The following is a 25,207-nucleotide window of genomic DNA, read 5'->3' on the forward strand; positions in this document are numbered from 1 at the left end:
TAACATTGATAATGAGTAGGTATCACTGCAGCTAATCAATAAATATTTATGAGCATATTCATGAGCAGTAATCGCATAAAGGTTAAATTTTGCAACGATTAAACAAAGTTCGCCCAACAGACGGTAGCCCGATTAAATTAATACGACTATTGCTCTCATAAACGTCAAAAAATACTTTCGTTTTTAGTAATACAATGCAATTTATTGACGTAGTAATTATTTTTGGCGTCGTCAATCGGCCCCACGTGTTGATACGAAACGTTGATGCCAAACGTATGAGGTATAAAGCATACGAGTGGAGTTGCGTGAACGGTTAGTGCGATCAAAGGACTCTGCTCGAGAACGGGTGTTGTGACTTGTGTTTCGAAGCCGGCGCAGTTAGCTCCGCGCCGCAACACTGCGCGCGCGCCTGTTGCTCTTTGTTTAAATTAAGGGTGAGAATATTTTAATTTCTTTTTTTCATTAAATTGAATATTATTCTAATCAGTGTCAAATAAAATTACGATAGTACTTTAATTCATCGTTTTGCATTTTAGCCGCAATTCTTTGTAGCATTCATGTTTGTAGCATTCTGTTGTAGCATTCTGTTTTCTGACTTGCTTTTGTTTGCTCTTTGTTTGGCAATGTAGTAAATAGATCGCGTGTGTAACTGATACAATTTGAAGATGTTTCAACATATTCCTTTGTTGTCGCTCAACATAATTTTACTTTTGGTTTCATAGAACAATCTTGTAATTATCCAATGATGTAAATAAACAATATAGTACTACAATAGCATCGCAATAAGTCATTAAAAGTAATCACACCTGACTGATTATAGGCTTGATGTTAATGTTTTTCTTAATCAAATGATTAGTAGGTAGCACGTTAAGGATCAAGGCAATATATGTAGTTATTGATATGTAATTTAAATACATTTATGATCCATTATAACAACAAACATGTTCTTTTTATACTTTGGTAGAATAGAAGAAAAAAAATATCAACACTCATTTATGTACCTACTACGACCATGCAAATTTGTCGTTTTTTTTAATTTTTATTTATCTCGCCTTTTTTGGTAAATTGATAAATAGTTTATTGAATCGAAATCACAAAAGTTGTGCATTGTTAAACTATTGCGTGTAAACTGATATGATAAGTATAATATCTGTCAGCATTTGGAATGACAGCCGTTGCTATTGTTACTAAAAAATGTTTTGTTGTGAACCCATTCAATGCCACCTGTCTTTGTTTACGTGGTTAAAAAAAACTTCCACATTCCTTTTTGTGGTTTTGAATTGCAGCTGTTTTAGCAACATTATTACGTGAATATTAATAACAGCAGATAAATGTTTTTATCTAATTTTAGAGTGATAACAATACATTTCAAAATTGATTAGATATTAAAATAATTATTTATTTTAATCCGCTCAATATCTTCTAAGTAGATATTAAGTCATTGATAAATCAATCAAATATTTTATCTTATTTTACGAAATTCGGGTTATCAATATTAGATAGATAATATTGTTCAGTTGTTAAGATTTTATTGTTTATTCAACTCGTGTGCCTACATATTGCGAGCTTTGTTTATATATTTTAGAAAAATGGTATGTTAATTGTGATTCATAATTACTATTAGTTGTATGTGTCATAATATTGTCGTGAATGACGTGTAACCAGAGATCGTAAACTAATTCATTGCCATTGCATCCATTAAGATTCTAGTTAGAACTGATGGAATGTTTCAACTGTTTATGTAAATTATTATAGTTTATATTTTTGATTGCGCAAAAAATAAATGACTAAGCACAAAATCGATAACGTGTATTTTTAAATGTAATTGATATTTTCAAGCTTAGCCCGCGGTAATTTGACCTTAACCTTAAGGTAGGTAGGATTTATGTAGAAATAAATTGAGTTTATTATTTCAAAACACATAAAGACACGTTCTCTTTTCGAAATAATTTTCAAAAAGTGTGCATCGTCCGCTGTTAGCGGTGGTGCGTGCGCGCCGACCTTGACGACGGCTATTCATTCGCACACGTGGGGGCCCTAGTCCACCATCCACTATAATTTAATGCACGCTTCATTTCTACGTAATAACGTAAACTATTATACGTGATCTTAGTTGGCACCTAAATCATACATCCGCCCCTTCCGGTATGGTTAACATCGACATATGGGTATTGTCCGCTTTGCTGGAAATTTCGCAAAAACTGTATGTTCACTTCGCTTTCGGACTAACATACCTATAAAAAGTACATCCGTCGACAAATAAGTGTAGGTATTTCATGAAAAATAATTGTTTTAAAAATACAATAGTATAAAAATACAAAAATATCCGTTGATAGATTGTTGACCTTTGTATTCTTGGTTATTGACCTAACGCCCACCAAATAAATTTGGAATTTGGGTCATCTGCGATAGGGTAAAAGTAATGGAAAAGTATATCATCATTATTTTGCGACAAATACCAAACAAAAATAGAATTATTTAGCAAAAAATCTTTCCGAAAGGGTTTGAAAGGGGTATGCTTTTACACAATTTTCTCGGAAGAAAGTTCAATGAACTTTCTCTATACTTATAATAGGATTGTATCAAGGACAATTGTGATACCTAAATACATAGGAGTGTTGGTTTGTAGAAAATGAACAGATAAATGAACGGGTGCAGTATTCTATTGCAGTGGGTGGGCGACTAACAATGACTCACAAATAGCACGGTCGGCCTGCTATGTTTAGTAAATAAACAGCCGCCAAGAGCAGCATTATTATGTATTACATCAACGCAACACGACGTCCACATTCGCATTTCTTTTGTCATGGTAATGCCGTACACGTTTTACTTATTTTCCATTCATTGTCATGCATGTAAATGTTTCAGGATACATGTCATTATGCAACAGCCTGTATTTGTATCTTGATAAGAAAGTAGTAGGTATACAATTAGATAAAGTTTATCTGTTTTTTTTAATCTTTAAATATGTTATTATGGAAAATTACTAGAGAATATAATTTATGATATTTAGAACAATATTTTACATATGATTTCTAAATTAGTTGTGTCCTTTCTACGAAGTATATCCGCTGTAAGGCTATGCCAAGATCAGCAACATTCTATTGTGCGAATAGGCAGATCACGAATGATGTTATGTGCACGATTAAAATGTAAATAATATTATATTTATTTGAAGGTATGCATTTGAGGCTGTTAAATGTTAAGTTTAATTTGTTTAAGCTTTGCTTGTTCAGTCTTAAATTATTTTATTTTCAAAGCTTCGTCTCCATAAAGCTTCCTTAATAATTTCTAAAAGTCCGTTGTCAGATTGGCTGTCTGTCAACAGGCTGTACCTCACGAAACTTGACAGAGATTCAGAGAGAATTGATATTTTAATTTCTCAAGCAACTTTGGGGTGTGCTACTACTTAACGGATTCATCTGTAAATCAAACATATCTTCTTATTGTATTTAATGTTATCTTATTAATATACGTCAACAATAGTACTTACAACAATTAAATCCTATCATTCTAATATACTCTCCTTGACAATATCTAAAAACGTATACAAATCATACATCATTCTGAAGGTTTTTTGATGATCCAATTAATTATCGCGTTTAACGCGTCGTTTATCGAGTTTGTTTGCAGATAGGGTCTCGTGAATTAAGGTCAAAACGTAACGTTATTATAAAGTTACGCAGTACTGAACTATCGTATCAACTATGAAGTTAAATTGCTTTGCGTTTAGTTCTATCCTCGGGAAATTGATCGCTCAAGTAAGAGCTCCTTCGTTGGTTAACAAAATAGAAGTTATCAAAAAGTGTTCCTTGTTATGGCGTTTAAAATTAATAATAATATAGTTTTAAAGTTCTAATAAATGTCCACATTACGTATAAGCGTGCACAGAAATACCGATAGAGAGACAAATACATAAATGGCAAAAAGAAAAATATCATTGTATGGAATTAATGGTATTGTAGACTATGACTTGTAGACTATAAAGAGAGTATACAAGTATGCTACTTTCCTACATTTTTGACATGTTAAAATGTATACTTGTATCAACATTTAATTTTACTTTAACAGAAATAGAACCTTTCCTTTACAAACGATAGTACCTGAATTGCAGCACAGAAAAATGAAATTAAAACGGCTTGTCAAAAATGGGCTCCCCATTCAGCCACGATAGGCAGCTGATGACAACACCCGTAAGATACCTACTTATATATTATGTTCCTCCACCGAGGTAGCGATGATGTCAATGAGGATTCCCGCCTTACAAAAAAGGGTTGTTAATTGCGAACTCATAAGTCATTGTGTACGTATCTGATGCTGCCTCAATTTACCTAAGAAGTTCCATTGTATAAATGTTTCATTGTATAATCTTCTTTAGTTTCTTGTATAACTGACACAAAAACATCTTCTCGAGGTAACCACATAAATTGGTACGATTTACATTTTAAACCTATAAACACTGAAGAAAAACATGCTTGATGTCTGTCTATTGTCTACTGTAAAAACAACTATTAAGCAACAAAGCGCTTTACAAAAATGTCTGGCACAATAGTTTAAAAGTAATGAGTATAAGGAAAATTGTTAATTTGTTTTGTAAGCACAAAAATCATACTTAGTTGAAAAAGTTACAAATTACTGTTCACAGCTTTGTTCTGCACAATAGTCAAATAGGTAATTTGATTAAAAAAACGAATTTGTCCGTCAGGCAGATTTAAAAATAATATTTTATACATAAAATTTATTTTTCTGAATTTTTAAAAATTTAAACATAAAACGCATATCCTTATCCAGTTGAAATCCATGGACGACTAGGAGCCGATCCATAAATGAAATATAGATTTCGCACGATAAGGATTTAAAGTGTTATTTTTTTTATTTGCGTAAAAGTATCAATTAATCGGTAGGTCATACATAAATCACATAAAGCAAAAAGCACTCGTTGCACTCATTCCATACAACGGTTATAAGTCAGTACAAATTTCAGAATAGAATATTCAATTATTTAAATTATAATGAGCAGTAAACAAATGACTAGCGATTTTTTGCAAGAAGATTTTTTATTCGAAGAGATCTTCATTTATGTTTCAAGTAACCAATTCAATCAGTTTATTATTAGGTACATATTCTTAGAGGGCTTTGAACTCCTACAGAGGTACTTACTTATTTCAAGAAACCCATAATTGAACTCTGGAAGGGTTTACTGCCAATTAGTACGACTAGCTTAGATTCACGTTATTGAAATCTCGAGATTTTAATATAATGTGTAATGTAATAAACATGCGTAAGCGAAGTGAAAATGAGGATGCATTTTACATAAGAAAACTTTATGTTGCTAAACTGTTGGTGAAATTGAAAATGTTAGTATTAACAATCTTGTCTTGAAAAACTTGCGTGTGTAAAGCTACCTAGGCGTTTTCAAAGTGCATAAAATGGATACTATCTATGTATGTACCTAATACAATATTGATCTATGGAGAATAGACTATACATATGTACATAACTATATTGTTACTATGTTTTTTTTTAAGTGAAATCTTCCTAAGCGGCTTATTATACTTTTTTTGTAATCGGTAAAAAATGTTAAACCTCGCGTCAGGACACGTGACCTGATCGAAAATTCGTAAGACGAAAAAAAAGAGATAAACCATTCATTGTAAAATAAATTGTTATTGTTCGTGTACTATAGCGCAATTAATAAATATTGTATACTGTAATCTAACTGATAATTAAAGAAATTCCTTCAAAAATATTCCCTGACCATTCCAAAATATCAAAAGTGCACAACGTTAATATTCAAGTTTTCACTTCTGCCGGCATCCTTGTAGTGCAATTCGTCGTTCTTTTTTAAACATTAGTTAAATAAAAAGCAGATTCTATTTTTAAAAGCACTTTTGTTTTATAAAAGTTTAACCTTGACTTATGCGAGTTACTAAAGGAAGTTTTTAAGGTTATTTACCTGTGAGTGTGGAGTGCATCTCTTATTAAATCGCTTGGCGCGGCGCCCCGCGAGATCGACTCGTCGACTCGGCGTCTTAACCTTGGTCAACGTGTTTTGTCAGCCAAGGTCAATATTAAAGCTTCTTAATATTGAGTTAGGCCTAAAATAAAACGTACATTCACCCCGATTATATGTTTAATATAAAGAGTTGATAGAGCAAGAGCCCGTGAACCCCAGACCTTCGTTATTTTATAAAAGCTGAAAGATTGTCAGCGCATACTCCCAACCCAGGTAAGAACGATGGACCATTATGAAGTTTGGGTTATAGTGGCTTAGGCAGGTAAACGGTACTAAAGGTGTGTAAAATACCGATCTAAATTCGTCAAATAATAAAGTGCGATTTTTTGATATTATCTTCAGAATATTATTAAAAATCACGTTATTCATTGCCAGACACTTAACATCGTGGCAACCCCTTGCCAGACACCCTTAATGTTCATGAAATTATAGTTTAACTTACGTTATAGTATAAAAGCTGATTTTTATATATAATACTTGGGTAATAAGTAGATGATGTTTCCTCATTAGCCAGACATTTTTTATAGTTCCAACCCCTTGCCAGACAAGCATGTAGGAGCGAGCGCGAGGCAGTATGTATATGAGTGAGTGCGAGTGAGATGGCGAGTTAAGTCTACCGCGATCCCTCACTGCGCAGTTGTTATTTCTACTGCGCATGTATTGTTTAGTACTCAGTACATGTTTACATCAGCTAAAATAATATAATATAGCATGATACGTAGATTATATGTTTACAATTTGTTTATGTGACTTTTTAAATTAAAGTGATTTTGTATTATAAAAACAAATCATAGGTGATACATTAATTTGTGTTATTTGCAAAAAAAAGTAGTGATAAATAATATTTTATAGTATGATACGTAGATTATAAGTTTACAATTTGTTTATGTGACTTTTTAAATAAAAGTGATTTTGTATTAAAAATAAGTCATGGGTGATACATTAATTTGTGTTATTTGCAACAAAAGTAGTCTCAAAATAACATTATTTTCTGACGAGACATTGAAAAAATGTGAATTAATTTTAAAATTGCGAAAAAAACATAACCTTAAGTACAATGACATCATTTTTCCACGTGAATACACAGAGGGTGGCTATCACAGGGAATGTTACAAATCATTCACAGGGCTAATGAAAAAATATTTTACCTCAGAACCAAAAAATTCTCAAAAGATTGTTGAAAGAGAGCAAGAAAAAGAAACATTTAAAGACGTTAATACATCAACGTTAATACTTGTAGCATCATTAACCTATTTTTAATTAAATTTTTGAAAAATATTTTATTTTTTGGCTTTTTTTTTAAACCTGTTTTTGATAAAATAAATTAAATTTTTTAACAATTTAAGGTAATTGTAGCATCGAATGTCTTTCCTTAAGATGTTTTTAAAATTTACATAGATTATTAGTTAAATAAATCTGCGCCAAAAAGTTTATTTGCATGAGTCATTCTAATCACAAATCTCTTCTTAAGACATACAATGTTTGTCTGGCAAGGGGTTAGAACTATAAAAAATGTCTGGCTAATAAGGAAATATCATCTAATTATTACCCAAATATTATATATAAAAATCAGCTATTACACTTTAACGTAAGTAATGATATAATTAATGTTATTCTTATCATTTATAACGAATATTTAATTAATAATAATTGAAGATAGCACATATTATTGTTTTAGTTGATGTAAGCATGTATTAAATACTAAACAATACAAACGCATCTCACTCGCACCCACTTATATACATACTGCCTCGCGCTCGCTCCTACAGCTACCCTACATGCTTGTCTGGCAAGGGGTTGGAACTATAAAAAATGTCTGGCTAATGAGGAAACATCATCTACTTATTACCCAAGTATTATATATAAAAATCAGCTTTTATACTATAACGTAAGTTAAACTATAATTTCATGAACATTAAGGGTGTCTGGCAAGGGGTTGCCACGATGTTAAGTGTCTGGCAATGAATAACGTGATTTTTAATAATATTCTGAAGATAATATCAAAAAATCGCACTTTATTATTTGACGAATTTAGATCGGTATTTTACACACCTTTAGTACCGTTTACCTGCCTAAGCCACTATAACCCAAACTTCATAATGGTCCATCGTTCTTACCTGGGTTGGGAGTATGCGCTGACAATCTTTCAGCTTTTATAAAATAACGAAGGTCTGGGGTTCACGGGCTCTTAGACTATGAGTAAAAAGGTGTAATGTAGAGTCCTTTGTTATGAATGAACGACTCTTTACTAAATGCGTGTGCGTTTCAGAGAAAAAATTAACCGTACTTTTTATTAAAAGTAATACTTTAAGTATACAACTAAGATATGTTTGTGCAGGAAAAATATCAATAAATATAATTATATCTTTGTTTTAAACCTTTCGTAAATTACGTTATAAATTTAATACAATTAAAATTAATGTACTTTCTACACGACTTACCTCTGTAGGTATACAATAATGATAATATCTGATGTAATTTTAATTAACGGTCAAAATTAAATTATTAATTTAGCTTTGCATTTTTAAGAGAGCTTGTGCTTAAACAATACAATTTTAACGTTTTACAACTGAGTTATTTATGAAAGTTTTAATACTAATCCACTAAATAGTCTTAACTAGTATACGATTTTTTTATTAAGTAATCCACTTAAAACATTCAGCACAATAGCATCACATATTTGCATACATAATATGTAAAAGTTTAACATCTACTTTGGATGGTTCATGTTGGTTCTCCCATAGAGCAAGTTGATAGATTTTTCAACACTCTTCAGATTAAAGTTATCAGAATGGCAATTGAATTAAATTTGAAATTGTTCCTATTCTCATAAGCATTTTATTGCAGCATATGAATTTACAATTATTGTGTAGAAAAATGCTTAAGAGAATACGAAAATTTTCATTCTGAGCCTAATTGCATTCATTCATCGGCCGTTGTAAATAGCAGAATTGGCGCCCTGGTTGCTAGACTTATGCCCTAAAAATGCCTTAATAAGCCCTAAAAATGAATGGAATTCTTCCAATTAAGTAATCTCGTGTCTTAGAAGAACCATATAAATATAAAACAGCTCAAGTAAATATATGTCAATTACGCGTTGTTTGGTTATTTTAAGAATTATAATTACGAATCAACCACGGAAACAAAAACACGAATTAATAATTATATACAACAATTATTATTAAAGGTTTGTTAAATCGTGAAGGTTATAAAATATATTTTATTACTTATAGTCTATAAATAAATCTAATGCCGCAATTAAAAAACATGTTTTAAAACATTTGTTATTTTAAATACTCAGAAAACATTATTGAGCTCTACGTTGCAATTAATTAAAAAGCACATGAACATAATACAGCCAGAATGATTACAATTTAAGCATGTAATTAAAAATCTTTATCAGTTTGTGTTATTTCGGACAGTGTTACTTGGTGGTATATTTTTTCATTAAAAGCTTTTTCAGATTTTTATTTAAATCTCGGTCTTAAACCAGGAATAATGGTTCAAATATTATTATATTGATACTAGCATTATTAAAATAAAAGATTTGTTACTTCTGAGAGAGCAATTCTGTTGAGTTTAAAAATAGTTTATTAAAAATAATTCTGAAAATATTGCTATGTATATTTTTTTGGGACGGCAAAACCGCATCCTTCTATTATGTAACTCAATAGGTATAATCATTATGAATAAAGCTAACAAATTCTTGGAGGAATTCTTGTACAATCCAGTTTATTTTTTTATTTCCGTACTAACGATTGTTCATTGTTTGGAACAGACAACCTTGGAATGTTAGTTCTAGTTCGTAAATTCAAAGTCAGCGTCAGTCACTAATTGTTCGTAACTGGCCGTTTATGTTTATTAATAAGGTAATATGTAATTTTATCGAACCGTATAAAAATCTTATTAATAATTATAAATTTAGGTATTTAAATGAATATCTACTTACGCTATATTGGAAAGACCTTTATCAAAAACTGTCTGGTATTATTACAATAAAAAACTTCTTTTGTTAAACTACTGCGTTTATTGGCGGGACAGAAAAGTAGTTAACAGGTCTCTTAAATGGAAGTTCAAGATGGCTCACAAATCAGTTGTGTTTCGCAATGAACGATCAATATATTCCCAGCACAGTTTACCATGCAAGTTTGTTGCAAACTCGTCTAATAAATACTTAGGGCGTTGCACGTTCTTGACGCATTAATTGCACCACTTACTTACGGATATTACCATTTTGATAGATAAAATCGCAAGGAATCTTGACTTTGATTAAAATCAGAAACCATTTAAGTTAAAAAGATAACCGTTCTCTACTTTCGGGGAAAAGTAAAGTGAGAGCAGTGACACATGATTGTTAGTAGTTCACACAAACATGTTTTATTTGTTTAAAATATGTTTGTCGCGCTATTAGTATTTAAAAGCTCAACAATACTGCTTTTTCGTAAAGGTAGGCTTAAACTCCAAGAGTAAAATAAAACATACCTTTTTTCTTATGAAAGACATTTTGATGGATAAAGCAAATAATAAAGATTTAGTGTCTTTGTTCTAAGTATCAGTCAGTAATATTAAACCAAAGATCGGATACATATCCGTTCAGATATTTCGTAAGCTAGTGGTAGACCTCGAATGAAGAAGGTTTATAAATTCCTTATATTATAATATCACGATCACCAAATAAAAACATTGGATTTTATTTTGTAACCATAGTTTGTAAAGTCGTCTGCTATTTATTTATGTTTGATTGACATTACCAGTCCATTTATTTCAATCCTCTTCTTTTTGGAATGACACTTACGATTTTATTATCACATTGAAAACTATGTTTTTTTTTATTTGAAAAATAAAAATAAAAGATAGACAATAAAAAAATGGAGTGAATAATTATCGAACCACGACTTACTGAGTTTGCACAACATACCATACACACGTACATTTTATTAGTTATTATTATTTCCAGGAATTGCCAAATTCCATTCTCATGTTCTAAGGCCAAATAAAGAATTATAATCCGTAAAATAACTAGATATAGAAGGTTAAGTCTTATTCAACTCATGATAGATACAATCGTTTGTTGAATTAATCGAATTTAGAATTTTAATACAATATTTTAATCATTATTTAATAAATTTTAATAATTAAATAAAATTCAAATTAAATTAATGAATTTCACCTTGATTGAAAAGTATAAATGAATAATTATGATTAATCAACAGAATAATGATCATACGAAACTAATCGTTGCTATAAACCTTGTGTTAACTTGAAATAGTTGGAGCGGTGACCGGTTCTGTAGGTCATGGTACATGGTACACGCGCCTACTAGAAACACATAGCTATGTTAACCATGGCTACGAAACCTTCGGAAACGCCCAGCTAATAGTGCAGGCGTGAAATATATGATTTGGCATAATTGTTTTGTTTTTAGGAGCCATAATGCTAGACAAAAAAATCTAGTGGAATTGAGATTGTGTTTGCCTGTTTAGGACTTAGTTAATATTAACTTTTAAATTTTGTAATAGCAGAATATCTGGTTGGTAAGTAGGTATGTCTAATATGTATAATATTTGTATTATGTATACCTTGTATAGCATACCTTGGTAGTAATCTACAATAGGGTATTTGAATAAGGCCCGATTTTTCAATCGTCTGATAACTTTTATCTGAGGAATAAATATAGCTGTTTGACATATTTTCTATGCGAAAGCTGTCAAAACGTCAAACATGTTCGTCGAATAAAAGTTATCTAGCGATTGAAAAATAGGCCCTTAATCTAATAACAAGGATAGTCCATCAGACAGATTTACAAAAATTATCGAATACTAACTTTTTTATCACCTCACTAGCTGTTGCCCGCGACTTCGTCCCCGTGGGTAGAAGATTTAAGTTATGATTTATACCTGCCCTGTTTTTTTCACATTTTCCATTGTATCTTCGCTCCTGTTAGTCGTAGCGTAATGGTTTATAGCCTAAAGCCTTCCTCGATAAATGGTCTATTCAACACAAAAAGAATTTTTCTATTTGGACCAGTAGTTCCTGAGATTAGCGCGTTCAAACAAACAAACAAACAAACTCTTCAGCTTTATATATTAGTATAGATAGATTATAAAGTAAGGAAGATAAAAATCTTGACTGGCTATTAAAAAGCGTACTATGTAGTAAGGGATGACGAGATTTTAAATCACTGCATACTATTTTTGTTTACGAGTATGATCGTGACTTTCTAGCCTTTAAGAAGTAAGTTAATTCAGTGATAACGAATGTTTCCTCGAAGTACTTACGCATATCTTAACTTTGATATCAGACGGTTAAAATAAATATTGTACAAAGTGCATTTAGTGCTACTTTCCTTACTAGTTTTCACCAAGTTTTAAAAAGGTATTAACCTCGATTGATAAGAAAATTATTATGATCTGATAATTTTAGATAAAGCGACTAATATCTTTTGTCTTTCAAGTGTATAATATTCATTTAAAAAAAATCGAAGCTTAAAAACTTTTATACAGTGTATAGCTCAACAGCGATGTTAACGTTAAATATTTGGCTTATGCATTGTTACCATTGGTGGACCATTGCTATATTGATATAACTAGATAGATGTTGGTCAAACATAAAAATCCATTATAATCCTTTAAAGATGCATAAAAGTAGCGTGTGTAAGTACCTATGTTCATCCAAAGCGTCAACTACCTCCATATCAAATTTCAACGAAATCGGTTCAACCGTATTAGGTTGAAGGGGTAACAGACATACACAAATGCACTTACATACTTTCACATTTACGAGACAAAGATAATCCGATTATCTTAGAATTATTTTTTAGAAAAGCGTGTGATAACCGAAATGGTTATATTATACTTAAGTATACAATAAATGTATATTTAAGCTTAAGACAGAAACTGGTTCGCAAAAGTCCAAAGTGCTTCCGAAAATAAAAATGAAATGAAAAGTACATCGATCGAATGCAAAACTGGTTTGACTTGAAAACAGCTGCATAATCTCGTCACGTAACAATTGTTCCATTGTAAAGAGTCCACATCACATATACGTAACAGGTCAATATACGATATTAAGTGTTAAATAAAGGGCTATTCAAGGCTTACGTAAAATCGATGACCTAGATATTGTAATACAGTTTGCAGTTTACTTACGACTGTAAATTGGTTTTAACTTTTGTTACGTGTTTTTGTTTATTATTCATATAAAGGTAGATGCGTACCTAGGTGTCTTTCTTTTGTTTGTATCTCCAGAAAGAATACGCAGCATCTTCTAAGTATTATTCTTATAGTTGTTTGCGACGATGATTGATACTAAAAAGATGCGACTTCGACTTGCGACCCCGCTAGCTCAAAAGCTTGTGATTAATTTTTAAACAATTAAGTGTTCATTTCATGTCTCATGCTTTAAAACAATTGAGTGGTACTGTTTATTCCATGTGAATAACAATATAATCTTTAACAATATATGCGACCAGCTTGTGTAGGTATAATACTTTAGTAAAGTATGTCAAGCTCTAACAAAACTTTGTGAAATTCTAAGAAAATAAAACAAAAGCTTATTATATTTTTAAAACCATTTTCAGGCTGATTTGTCCAACATTCCACATGAAAATAATAACAAATGAAACAAATATTTTGTCCGAGATACTGGCCTTAAACTGCCATGGGTAAAAACACTGAAATACTAACGCTGTTTAAAAGATCATATTGCTAAAATTTCTAGCACCTAAGTACTAACTGGTCTTATGAAAGCAAATCCCCATAGAAATAGTCAAATCGTGACTAGTTTTGCTACAGCCTGTTCCTGGCCGGTTTTAGGTACATTTCACTGCACTTTCTCTGGCTAATGTTACCCTCCTGTACCCTAAATCGATTGAATGCTCCGATAGTAAGCGAGTTTTCCTTTTAACGACTGCAATATAAATATAACTATTTTATTGCGATAGTGGTTTCTTAGGTTTACGCGAATGTTAGACATTGAAATGAAACTACTTTTACGTAACGTTAAAGAACACATAGCTGACGTCAAACACCGCCGCTCAACGAAGTCTGCAGTCGCCGAACATGCTGAAGGTTCCAGCCATTATATTAGATTTGACCAACCACAGATCCTCGCTAAAGAATCCAAATTCCTACCTAGGATGTTTCGCGAGGCTATTGAGATTAAAAAACACCCTAATTTCAATAGAGAAGATGGCTGGAAGATATCACCTACTTGGGATCCAATAATAAATAAACTCAAGGCCAAACCCAAGAGCAGCGCTGCAAGACATCAAGACACAGTGAGCTCATACTGCGTAGGTCGGACCACAAATAATTAATTAAAATATGAAGGTAGAACGAGCAACATCTTCTGTCAAGACGAACACCATCTCAGTCTGCCCGTGACCATGATACCTGCAAAGGTTTCGAAACGTCGGGAACAAAAATCTAAAATTAAAACCGCGATAAAATCCGTAAAAGTAGTTTCATTTCAATATTTTATTGCGAGTACATTCCTCTGTAGAGTACTACCACTTTCATGCTTTAGAGAACATCGATTCAGCAATTAGTTAGTTGTGGATATTATTATTTATTCAAATTTTGTATTTCTCTTTTCGGTGTGATCCTATGTACTTCTGAGCGAACTCTAACAGTATCTTGTCTAAAATAGAATTGTTTAGTGTCTAGGTAGAATTGTCTATAATATCTAACCAGAAAAACAAAGGTTTTAGTTGAAAAACCAAACTTATTTGTCACCCAACCGATTTGTACTTTTTTAGGCAGTCGGTGTTTTCCGAACAAGGGTTTTTTTATGATATCGATCTAATTCACAATAGTACCCGTTATTAAGATATAAATAATATCCGAAGTCCGGAAGCCGCCAACGTTTGCTAAACGTGATGTTGTTACGTATATTTCCGTGATACATATTTATGAACAAATGTGTTTAAGCTATAAACAATTATATATGTAAACTGTTTTGTTACGAGAGAAATAATTTAGAAGTAATTAATTAGTTCGTTATACAGGCTTTATAACTTGAAAAACATATGAAGATCGTGTACTAGTAACAGTTATGTCGATGTTTGGTGCTGCTATCTCAGATTTCGACCCCTAAGGAAAGTTAGAAAGTCCGAAATTAATATTTCGGCAATGAAGGGCAAATAAAAAATCGAAATAATAATTCATCATAAAATTAAACAACTTTGACGGACCCATTTTATCATAAAAATGATTTCGTGTTAAAGTAAGCAAACAAGAATAATAATATAGAATTTAACGCTGGTATCGCATTAAAATATACGTATATAAATGGTAATACTGTTAATTTTAGACTACTTCACCGCAAACTAATTTAAGTCTATTTATTATATTTTGAATGCACACAAACTGTTCTGACTGATTCTTTTATAGCAATTATTCTACATTTTAATTTTCATACTTTATCTTCTTCCCACACATAATAAACCTGAGTGGTTAGGTAAACAGCATCTAAGGTAATGGAAAGATGACTGCATTATGCGCAATGCAACGTTAAGTGAAGCTTTGTGATACTTTAATATTTTGCAATACTTAATCGCATTACCGGCGATGTTTCTTTTCCTTGGCAACATTCTCTCGAGTATAGTCAACAACAGAATAAATATCTAAAAACATAATTCGATACTCAAAACCAATGTTACGAAACAAAATAAGCTTGACACCTACTTAAGACATACTAAAAAGTAATTTAATCAAATCATTTCTTTTTTCAATTTGGATTATAATATTTATTTACAATTTTAATATATTTTTTAATTACATTATACTTAATATGAATCAGAATTATAATCAATGGAAATATTGACACTTTAAAAAGCTGACTGTGAATAAGCCAATTTCTGTTGATGACTATACCACTTTAAAATAAACATGTTCGAAAAATATTACGTTATTATTAAAATAGTATGTTTACTAGATATTTACTAGCCCACTTTCCTGTTGTAAAAGCAGGATCGAAAGAGAAAATATGTTTAGAAATCTATTGTACATACATAAATATAGTTTCTGTACTGAGTAAATCAGGTTTCCTTAACAAGATAATGGTCTTACTGTCCGCCGTTTTAAAGGTAATAATTTCTAGAGGCAGTTTCATTGCTGTTGTTGACTACATTTATTACACTCGTTTTCTTTCCATTTACTGTCACAACCGGTAAGTATGGGTTTGACGCGATGCAGTTTCCTTAGGATAACATGAAATATGACCATTTATCAAAAAAGGCGAGATGTAAATGTTAAGACTGAAAGACCTACCATGGGTCATGTGTTTAAGGAAATTATAAGAAAGCCATGGTCATGCTTAATCATTTGTGACCACTTATCAGTCAAAAGTTGCTAACTCAGATGGATATTCTGGCTTTCGGGCTTTTTTTTAATTAAAAAATGATTCCCGCATTAAGAAACTTAATCCTTGTTTTAGGCAGGGATTTTAGGAATTTGTGACCACTTATTAGTAAAAAATTACGATTGCGATAAATAAATTTGATTGATTTCATTTCGTATACATACATCACGTGTTAAAACTAGATTCTAAAACATACAAGGAAAATTGACACACCAAAAACGTGACTCATTTTTTATTTAAAATATGCTGCTAAATATATCAAGCCTGTTATTTATTTAGATTAACATATAACATTTGATAAAGCTCAAGGTCTATCTCATGACAACCTTAATGTTTGTTATTATAAGCTTCGCATGACCGGTTTATGCTAATTTTGTTTTGTAATAGTATCATATAGATGGCGGCTATAAACTAATTATTCGTGTGTTAACATATTAGACATCCATGGTCATTTTCTCATCTTTCCCTTTTATTTATATACTTCTTCTTTCTTTTGGTTGAAAATAAATTTAGCCGCAACTTTGTTGGAGTAGTGTGGAAGCCATGCCAAATACGACTGCGTAATGATATCTATTGACGTAGGGTAAGACCACGTAAGCAAAATGCAATCATCTAATCTCCAAACAGTTTTCATTTTTTCTGAGTACCAACAATATCAGGACAGTTGTTTTTCATTACACTTATTACTTATTAATACGTTTTCAGGCAGAAAAAATGCCGACCCCAGATTACAGCGTGGACCTGGACCTGGGTGAGCCGCCGCCGGAACTGATGGAGTACGCTCGTCAGCACTGCGGAGAGGACCCCAACACAAGACTCCAGGCCATCTACGAACTGAGAGAAATGATTTATGGTGAGTTGTCCAGGCGTGTATTTTCGAGGTTCTTAATCCGGTAGTATTTCTCCGAGCGCCCATGTTGATTGAGTCGCTAAGTGTTAATTCGCATACGTCGAAAACGAAACTTGTGTGCCTGGGTTTGTCAAAGAAACAGTTGGGTCTTTTTCACCCTAACGCTGTGGGTTAGTGAGAGTTAGATACGTACACTAGGAACGCGAATGCGACGACGTTATAAATATTCTGCTCCAAATTGTATATTTGTGCATAGCCAAGGCTGAAGGTTATTGGGTTGATTTATTTTATGCATTTGACCGATACCGAGTAAGGCCATGATTCACTTCAAGGGTGAATTTTCGTAACAGATAATTTAGTTTATGGTTTTTCTAAGCACTTTTATGATCAGTACTTTACGATGGCTGATTACAGTGTGGGAGATTTTGTCTGTTAATTTAACAACGGCTGTAATAACGGCTTTGTTGTATAGTTCAGGGTTTTGTAGACACTCACGACTATAATTAGAAAATCATTATAAGTTTGTCTGTTAAGACAAGAGGACTAGATAAAAGCACGACATGTTGTTATCCAAGATATAAGATAAATCCATTGATTTTTATAAGAAAAATAAACTCAACAGACGCTAAGCATGTTTAAAATAAAAATAATTGTATAAAATTCGCCTTTGTTGCATGGGAGCTTTCTTGGTGTTTTTGAAGTCTTTCTCGTTTTCGTAATAACCAACTATTTCAGAAGGAATGAATGCGTTTTGTATAATAAAGTAAAATAAAATCTATTAACAAGAGAACTTTGACAGTTCTTATTGATGAGGATAGATCATATCACGGCAATAGTTTCGTAACGAACGGATTTGATACTCGAACAATGGTATGTGTAAGCGACCGTGACATGAATTAGACTAAAAACAAATGCGTCTTGTGTGTTGTCTGGCTTATATTGTGCGATGCTTATCGATTTTAAGCTGCATAATTTATTAAGATACGGTGAGATAGTAACAACAATCGCTTTAGATCCAAAAAGTTGTATTTCACAATCAAGACCATATTTCAACACTAGCTGGACAAATTCTCTTTTTAAAGGTTTACTCGATTAGCTGCGAGTAAAAAAGCATCTGTAATTTAATCCTTGCTTGTGTACAAACATTCAAGCCGATGCGAATATACATCCAATTTAACACAAGTCCTACGCGGGAAGACCACGTCGCGGTCAGTAGATTCGCCGTTGTGACCTCTCAGCTAGGAAAAACTAAAAAGAAGAATAGATAAAAACTGTACATGTACCAGAATTAATAATAAAATAAAATCCATTAAAAATATTTAAACTTCACATTAGTTACGAAGTCTGAAGGAAGCATATTAGATAGCTATTAGATGAAAAATAATGGAAGTATAAAAAGCAATACCGACGGCAGGAAAGGTCTCGTTTAGTTGTCGTTTTGAAAATGACTTAGGAAAATTATATTTAGATAAATACGCATAGTTACATCGAGAAGGGCATTGAACTAGCTATAAACAAGACGTGAAATTTGTCTGTAGGCGTATTGGAGACAGAAAATATTATATTTCAATAGGTACATGCCCTTTATAAGACTTATAGTAAAAGGAAAATAATAATTATATTGGGCCGGTCTAGTTACATACTACCTACTTATAATTATTAATAAAAACTTTTGCTCTCGTATTGTGTATAGTTTTACTTTTTTTTGTTTGAATGTAGAATTTACTTTCTTTTTACCCCAAAATCCAAAAAAGCAACATATTTTAATAATGTTAAGTGATTATTAATTTTAAATAATTCTAACAAAGTTAAATAAAAATTAAAGACAGAGATTTTCACATGGTTTACTTTACAGTGAAAGATAAAGAACAGATAACATACAATAGTAATTCGTGTGAATGGGAAAATGCAGAAATTGCATACGCATATTAAAGTAATAGTCTAAGCATGCAGGTTAGCATGTATCACGCATAGCAATCAACATGAAAACCGGACCAATAAGTGCATACATTTTGTCTAAAAGCCTTATTACCGACACCCGTATGTTGGCTTGGAAAATAGCCATTCAGTCATATAACTAACATAGTATTATGATTTCCTGTTTTAAAACGTGTTTGTGATATTCTGTTTATACTGCTAAGGCTCTTACCTAAGTTTAAATTAATTATAGCAGTTCAAATGACACACGGGGCGAACTGTAGTCAACGACGTCGCTGATAATGTAGCCGTGTGAAAAAAAATACGTTTGCAGGATAAACTGTAACACACAAACATAAATACACATTCGTATTTATAATAGCAAGAGAAAGCAGATAAGTGTTAAATGAATTTGTTTCTGAACACATTTGTGCATGCAAATTGGGTTCGTTGGGAACTTTTAATATGCAAATGTAGCATCACGGAACCTCCTTTAAAGGAACTTTTGATTTATATTTCTGATCTTATGATCTTTTTCGATTAGCTCTTGTAGAGATTAGAGCTTTCTTACCGTCTATAAATAAGTATTCTATATGTATATCTCAATGACTTATTTGGCATAAAAATATTTAAACTTGACAAATTTATCTAAATTGGCTTATTGTATTATAAGGCTAAAAATAAAATTCATTTTCATAAAAAAAAACAACTTTTAATTCTGCAACATTTTAATTTATTACATACTTAAATATATTTGAAAAGATATTGAAAACTTAAAATAGAATAATAAATTGAACCAGACATAAAAACGTTAATGATCGATTAACTTTAATAATTTCTAAAGTCAAATTTATTACTTTTTTTCAGAACGCGGTGAATGCAACCCTCATCGGATGGACGATGAATATTTAATTAAATTTCTGCGCGCGCGCAACTTCATTCCAAAACGGGCACATAGATTGGTGAGTATTTTATTCGTTATAATATAAGTAATACAGCGATATTTTTTAGTTTTTAGCGACTTCGTCCGCGTGCTTAAAAAATATAAGTTAGGAATTTTTGAACGGAAGCCCTCGAAGATAAATATTTTTCCCTGATTTGCCACATTTTCCGTTGTATCTTCGCTCCTATTATTCGCAGCGTGATGTTATATAGTCTTAACCTTCCTCGATGAATGGTCTATTCAACACAATTTTTTTTCAATTTAACCAGTAGTTCCTGAGATTAGCGCTTTCAAACTCTTCAGCTTTATATATTAGTATATAGATTAGTATCCAAACTAATTTCTTATAGAAGTAGCCACAACGACATTTGGACTGCATAATCCAATGGTATAATTTACTTTTACTGCTAATTATTTTTTATTAAGGAAGTAGAATATGAATGCATCTATAAAAATAAATATGAAGCATTGTGTCGTAATTTTTATATCCGTCTTGCATATTTTATAATTTGAAGTATAATTTTGATATAAATGCTAATCCTTTTTTTCAATTGAGGTTAATGAAATCAGAAAAATAAAATGTAAAGCCATAAACTGAAATTAAAAAAAAAACGGATCAAGAATATCTATAATACTGTTCAGTGATTGAGGTATTAAGTATTGCAAAAGATTTATTTTATTGACCACAAGTGACCGGAGCGTTAATTAAATGAAATCTTCGTTTATTGGATCAATAATAACTCTTGAGATTCTAATATTAGGAGCTGTATTTAAAATTGTTATTTTACGAATTGGTGGCTGGACTAGATTGTTTAATCTAGTCTGAGACATTTTATAACTGTTTTGAAATATGAATAGTGCAATTTAAATTATTTCACTCGTGCAACCTGAATAAATAAATTGTAAATCCGAAATAGTGATATAACAAGTATAAATTTAGAATTTCTAATTATATTAACTATTAAAATAAGAATCATCTGAATTGCGTATTTTCGAACAGCACTTTCATTTACCATAGTACTAGAGATATCAGATATTAGTACCAACAAAATGCACCAAAGACAGGAGAATAAAATTGATATATCAAAATTACGTTTATTTATTATACCAACATAACTACCACCCACAATCTACATACATCTATTTGATTAGCCTAATAACACCGCTATCAAAATATAACAAGGCAAAAATGTCAACTATTTGCTCCATCGTCTTCCAGATCGTGAACTACTACCAGTTCAGAGAAGACTACCCTGAGTTGTTCGAGAACGTGTTCCCCCTGGACCTGAGGACCATCGGCGACGCCAACGTGATGGCGGTGCCGCCCTACAGGGACCAAGATGGACGACGGCTGCTGTTCTATAGAATAGGTAACTTAGGATATAGCTTGATGTTCAGTTTAACTTTTATCTTAAAATAAACTTAGTGTTAATCTATCGCTTTAGGAAGCAATTATGAGATTCTCATCTCGATGATTTTGATAGATTTTTGTATCAGGCGAAAATAAGTATGGGATTCTGTGGAATCTTGATCTTAATTAATTACTACTTTGGCACCAACTGGTTGGATTTAAGCAATAATGTATGAGTAATGTGAGAAGCACTATTAACACAAATATGCAAGGTGAACAATACCTATGAGTAAATTACTCATCGGTAGTTGACATTTAGAAAATGTCACCGACAGCATATTATAGGCAGTACAAAAATGTTAAATTTAATCGTCATTTACCTTGATAGTAATGGTTTTAAACCAAGCTTACATATTTAGCTGTATGTTGTTGCATAATCTGTTATAATTAGGTACTTACAATTTAGTATTAGGAATATGTAACAGTTCAGAATCTAAGAGTTGGATACTGATAACAACTAAAAGCGTTTGAGTGAAAAGGCTTATGACGAAGCATATAGGTACATTAGTAAAAACTACTGGTTGTTCATGAGACAAGCTTTTTAACACACAAAAAAGAACAAAGAACTGAAAAAATTGTTTAATTTTCAGGTTGTTGGAACGCAAAATCCATTCCGGTTGAAGATCTGTTCAAAGCCACTATTATAGCTCTGGAGCTCGGCCTACTGGAGCAGAGGTCACAGATCCTGGGAGGAGTCGCCGTGTTCGACCTACAAGACATCGGCACTCAGCACGCGTGGCAGATCACACCCTCTGTCGCTTCCAAAATGGTCAAACTTATGGTGGTAAGTTTTGAAGATTTTTTCATGATTATTGGTGTAGCGTAATGATATGACCGTAATGCCGTTTTGTCTTCTAAATTTATTATTTTGACAACCTTATACTTTTTCTATTTATGTTAGAAGCATTTTGCAGATACGACGATTGTATATCTTGAATATTTAATAATACTGATTAAGGAAAATTTACTGAAACATTATCCAAATAGAAAAACATCTAATTATAATTTTCATATATTCCAGTCATGTTTCCCGGTTACGACCTACGCTATCCACATCGTCAACCACTCCTGGCTGTTCGACAAGATCTTCAACATCTTCAAGCCGCTGCTGAACTCCCAGATGCGGTCGAAGATCTACTTCCACGGCCACGACATGAGCTCGTTACACAAACACATAAAACCTGACCACCTACCGGAGAGGTACGGCGGAGTCTGGCCAGATTACTCCTACACGATCTGGCTAAACTCCTTGAAGAAGAATTATAGTGTAGCCAAAGGAGTCATCAGCTACGGCTACAAGTTCCGGGAAAATGAGGTAGACCCTGAGGTCGCGAGGCAGTTGAAGGAGAATGGCTTTAAGTTATATTAAAAGCCAGAGTTAGAGCAAAAGAAGCTAATTAAGTAACGCTTTCTTTTTGGATACTTTTAAGTGACTGGCAGTCACAGTAAATACCTGCCTCCAAACATTTCAAACTTTTCGGAAGATAGTAAATGCATATAAGAACAAATGTTAAGCGGATAAAATCATCAACAAAAGGTTTTCTGCTTCTATAGTAATTTATAATTGTTAGGATTAATTTCTTCTTTCATTCCTTCTTAAAATAGTTTTGTTAAGTTTGTCTGCTTGATTATTTGAAAGCATATTTATGTAAGTTGCTTTGCTTGTGCTACAAATGATGTAATAATTAAGATTAATATTTATACAAAATGAAGAAATGCCCGAAAACTGCTTGCCATTTAGCGTATTTAGATTTGCCTTAGAGCCTGTAGTTTATTATACTTACAACAATGTTAGCCGCCGTAAGTAGTTTCATTATAGAAAAAATAAAATAGTGTTAGATTTATTTCAAGAACAAAATCCAATATTGGTTTTTCATTTAATTTAATCGCAGTCTTTACTGTACTACTGTTTAGTGATAAGTTACGTTAAGAAGACATATCAACAAAATTCGTCAATCCCTGTGATAGAAGTACTTGTGCGGAATGCATCGTTAGTTATAAGCTAAACTATATTTTTATATGAAAAACTGGAGTTACTATGTACCTACATTTTGTAATGTAATAAATATATAGAAGTAAACTACTTAGAGTTTTTTTTTAGATTTGACAAAACTCTTTTGTTACAGGAATACATTCAGATGAATGTGTGTTTTAGAAAGATCGTTGTTGTATACACACGAGACAATCCAGATAAGCGAAAAAGCTATCCTTGTCTTACTTACATGGGTGTTTTCTATTCTTTAATTATTGATGCAGTTCCCCGCGAATCTTTAACTAATATATGATTCCGGAAGAATCTTGAGAACGGTCTTACAGACGACCTTGCAGCCATCGATGGTTCAAATAAAATACTGTGCGAAACATCAATGGAGACCGACGAGTCAAATATTTGGGCGTTATGTAAGCATTGGCATCCACACTGTTTATTATCACAGTAATGTTTTCCAATGTCCTCGTGTATTTATAAATCATGCAATTCCACACTAGACAAGGTCATTGACTTCTGCAATCACAAAGCCTAAAAACCAAATAAGTTCGTTCATCAATAAAATGGATTCTTTTGACTTTTTTACAGCAAATTCTTTTAATATCGAAAGTACTTTCCTCTTATTGACAAGTTAAAGACCGATCTTTTGACTCCTACGCTAAGTAGTAAATCGATAAATTGTGAATCAAATGTATTTTTGATTAATTGGTGGTGTGTGGAGGCGTTACTAAGTAATGTGGTTCAGTCAATATGTAGGTCTTCTTATCAGGTCACCAAACGATGCGTAAAACCTATATTTTAATTTAAAAGGACAAACCCAGATCTTTTTTTTTGGAACAGGTTATTTTAATTTCATAATTAATCGAATCTAAGTATGTCAAGCAGTATAGATACAATTATACGACATGCATCGTCATTTTCTTTCGCATCCCATGTCTTCCCACTACTGGGAATAGACCTTGCTTTTTTGAGCCATTTTCTGCGGTCTTGTGCCAGCCTTATCCAGCCTCGACCCGAGACTTTAACTATGTCGTTACTCATCTTGCTCCCGGACGAAACACGCTTCTTTTGCCTTGTCTTGACATAACTTTAAATAAATTACCAACTATTTATCTATCAGTTTTAGCTTCATTCAGACATTAAGAACATAGCAAAATACCTACGGAGTCATATAAAGCATAAGTTGAACTAAGTAGTCAGACATAGAACGGGATATGAGCAATCGACACATTACTGTCTGAAACGATTTCCATATATGGCAGTAGGGATATAAATTGTCTTATTGAAGTGAGTGAGGAACAAGGGCAACGCCCGCTGTCATTACGTCACGAGACGCGCCCCCAGACGACAACTCGTTGGCGCTGATGAAGGGCAATCTACGGCTTCACTCTCATTTTAGTACAATCGTATGTCGGGCATGAGAATGTTCGAGAACCAGCCCCATTCACATTCATGACGAGTGTAGGGTATGATGGAGGAGAATTGGATTAATTGCAACTACAAAATCACGTTTAATAGTGTAAATAAATAGTTGCTAGAATAAAGTTGTTGTTCAGTCAAAATTCGCCTATTGATTTTCAAGTACCGATTGAGTTACCACTCTTTACGAGTAACGAGCAATCACTCTTATTTCGTTATCGAATTTCAAGTCGTTAACCTGGAATTTTTGTGTCTAATAAATGAATTTGTGTAAGTACAACGTTCTGTAGACAATTCAAAAC

General features: G+C 32.2%; 1 protein-coding gene across 2 annotated transcripts; it reads left to right on the plus strand.

The window, feature by feature from the left end:
• Positions 1-322: 322 nt before the first annotated feature.
• Positions 323-23,400, plus strand: LOC113493221 (alpha-tocopherol transfer protein-like). 2 transcript variants are annotated; one of them, XM_026871090.1, is made up of 6 exons: positions 323-434; positions 17,084-17,231; positions 20,013-20,107; positions 21,308-21,458; positions 22,090-22,283; positions 22,521-23,400. In XM_026871090.1, the coding sequence occupies exons 2-6, from the start codon at positions 17,093-17,095 to the stop codon at positions 22,866-22,868; spliced, it is 927 nt and encodes a 308-aa protein (XP_026726891.1). In that variant the 5' UTR covers positions 323-434; positions 17,084-17,092; the 3' UTR covers positions 22,869-23,400. The 2 variants fall into 2 exon arrangements, with proteins under 2 accessions (XP_026726891.1, XP_026726889.1); XM_026871088.1 differs by lacking the exon at positions 323-434 and adding an exon at positions 1,506-1,592.
• Positions 23,401-25,207: the final 1,807 nt, after the last annotated feature.

Source organism: Trichoplusia ni, chromosome 4 (genome assembly GCF_003590095.1).
Source record: "Trichoplusia ni isolate ovarian cell line Hi5 chromosome 4, tn1, whole genome shotgun sequence".
Lineage (NCBI taxonomy): Eukaryota > Metazoa > Arthropoda > Insecta > Lepidoptera > Noctuidae > Trichoplusia > Trichoplusia ni.

Bases quoted from the DNA above. Each gene is read 5' to 3' on its own strand.
- LOC113493221 (XM_026871088.1), top strand. The intron at 20,108-21,307 runs GTGAGTATTTTA...ATCGTCTTCCAG, and splicing joins CAAAACGGGCACATAGATTG to ATCGTGAACTACTACCAGTT. The intron at 21,459-22,089 runs GTAACTTAGGAT...TTTAATTTTCAG, and splicing joins GCTGCTGTTCTATAGAATAG to GTTGTTGGAACGCAAAATCC.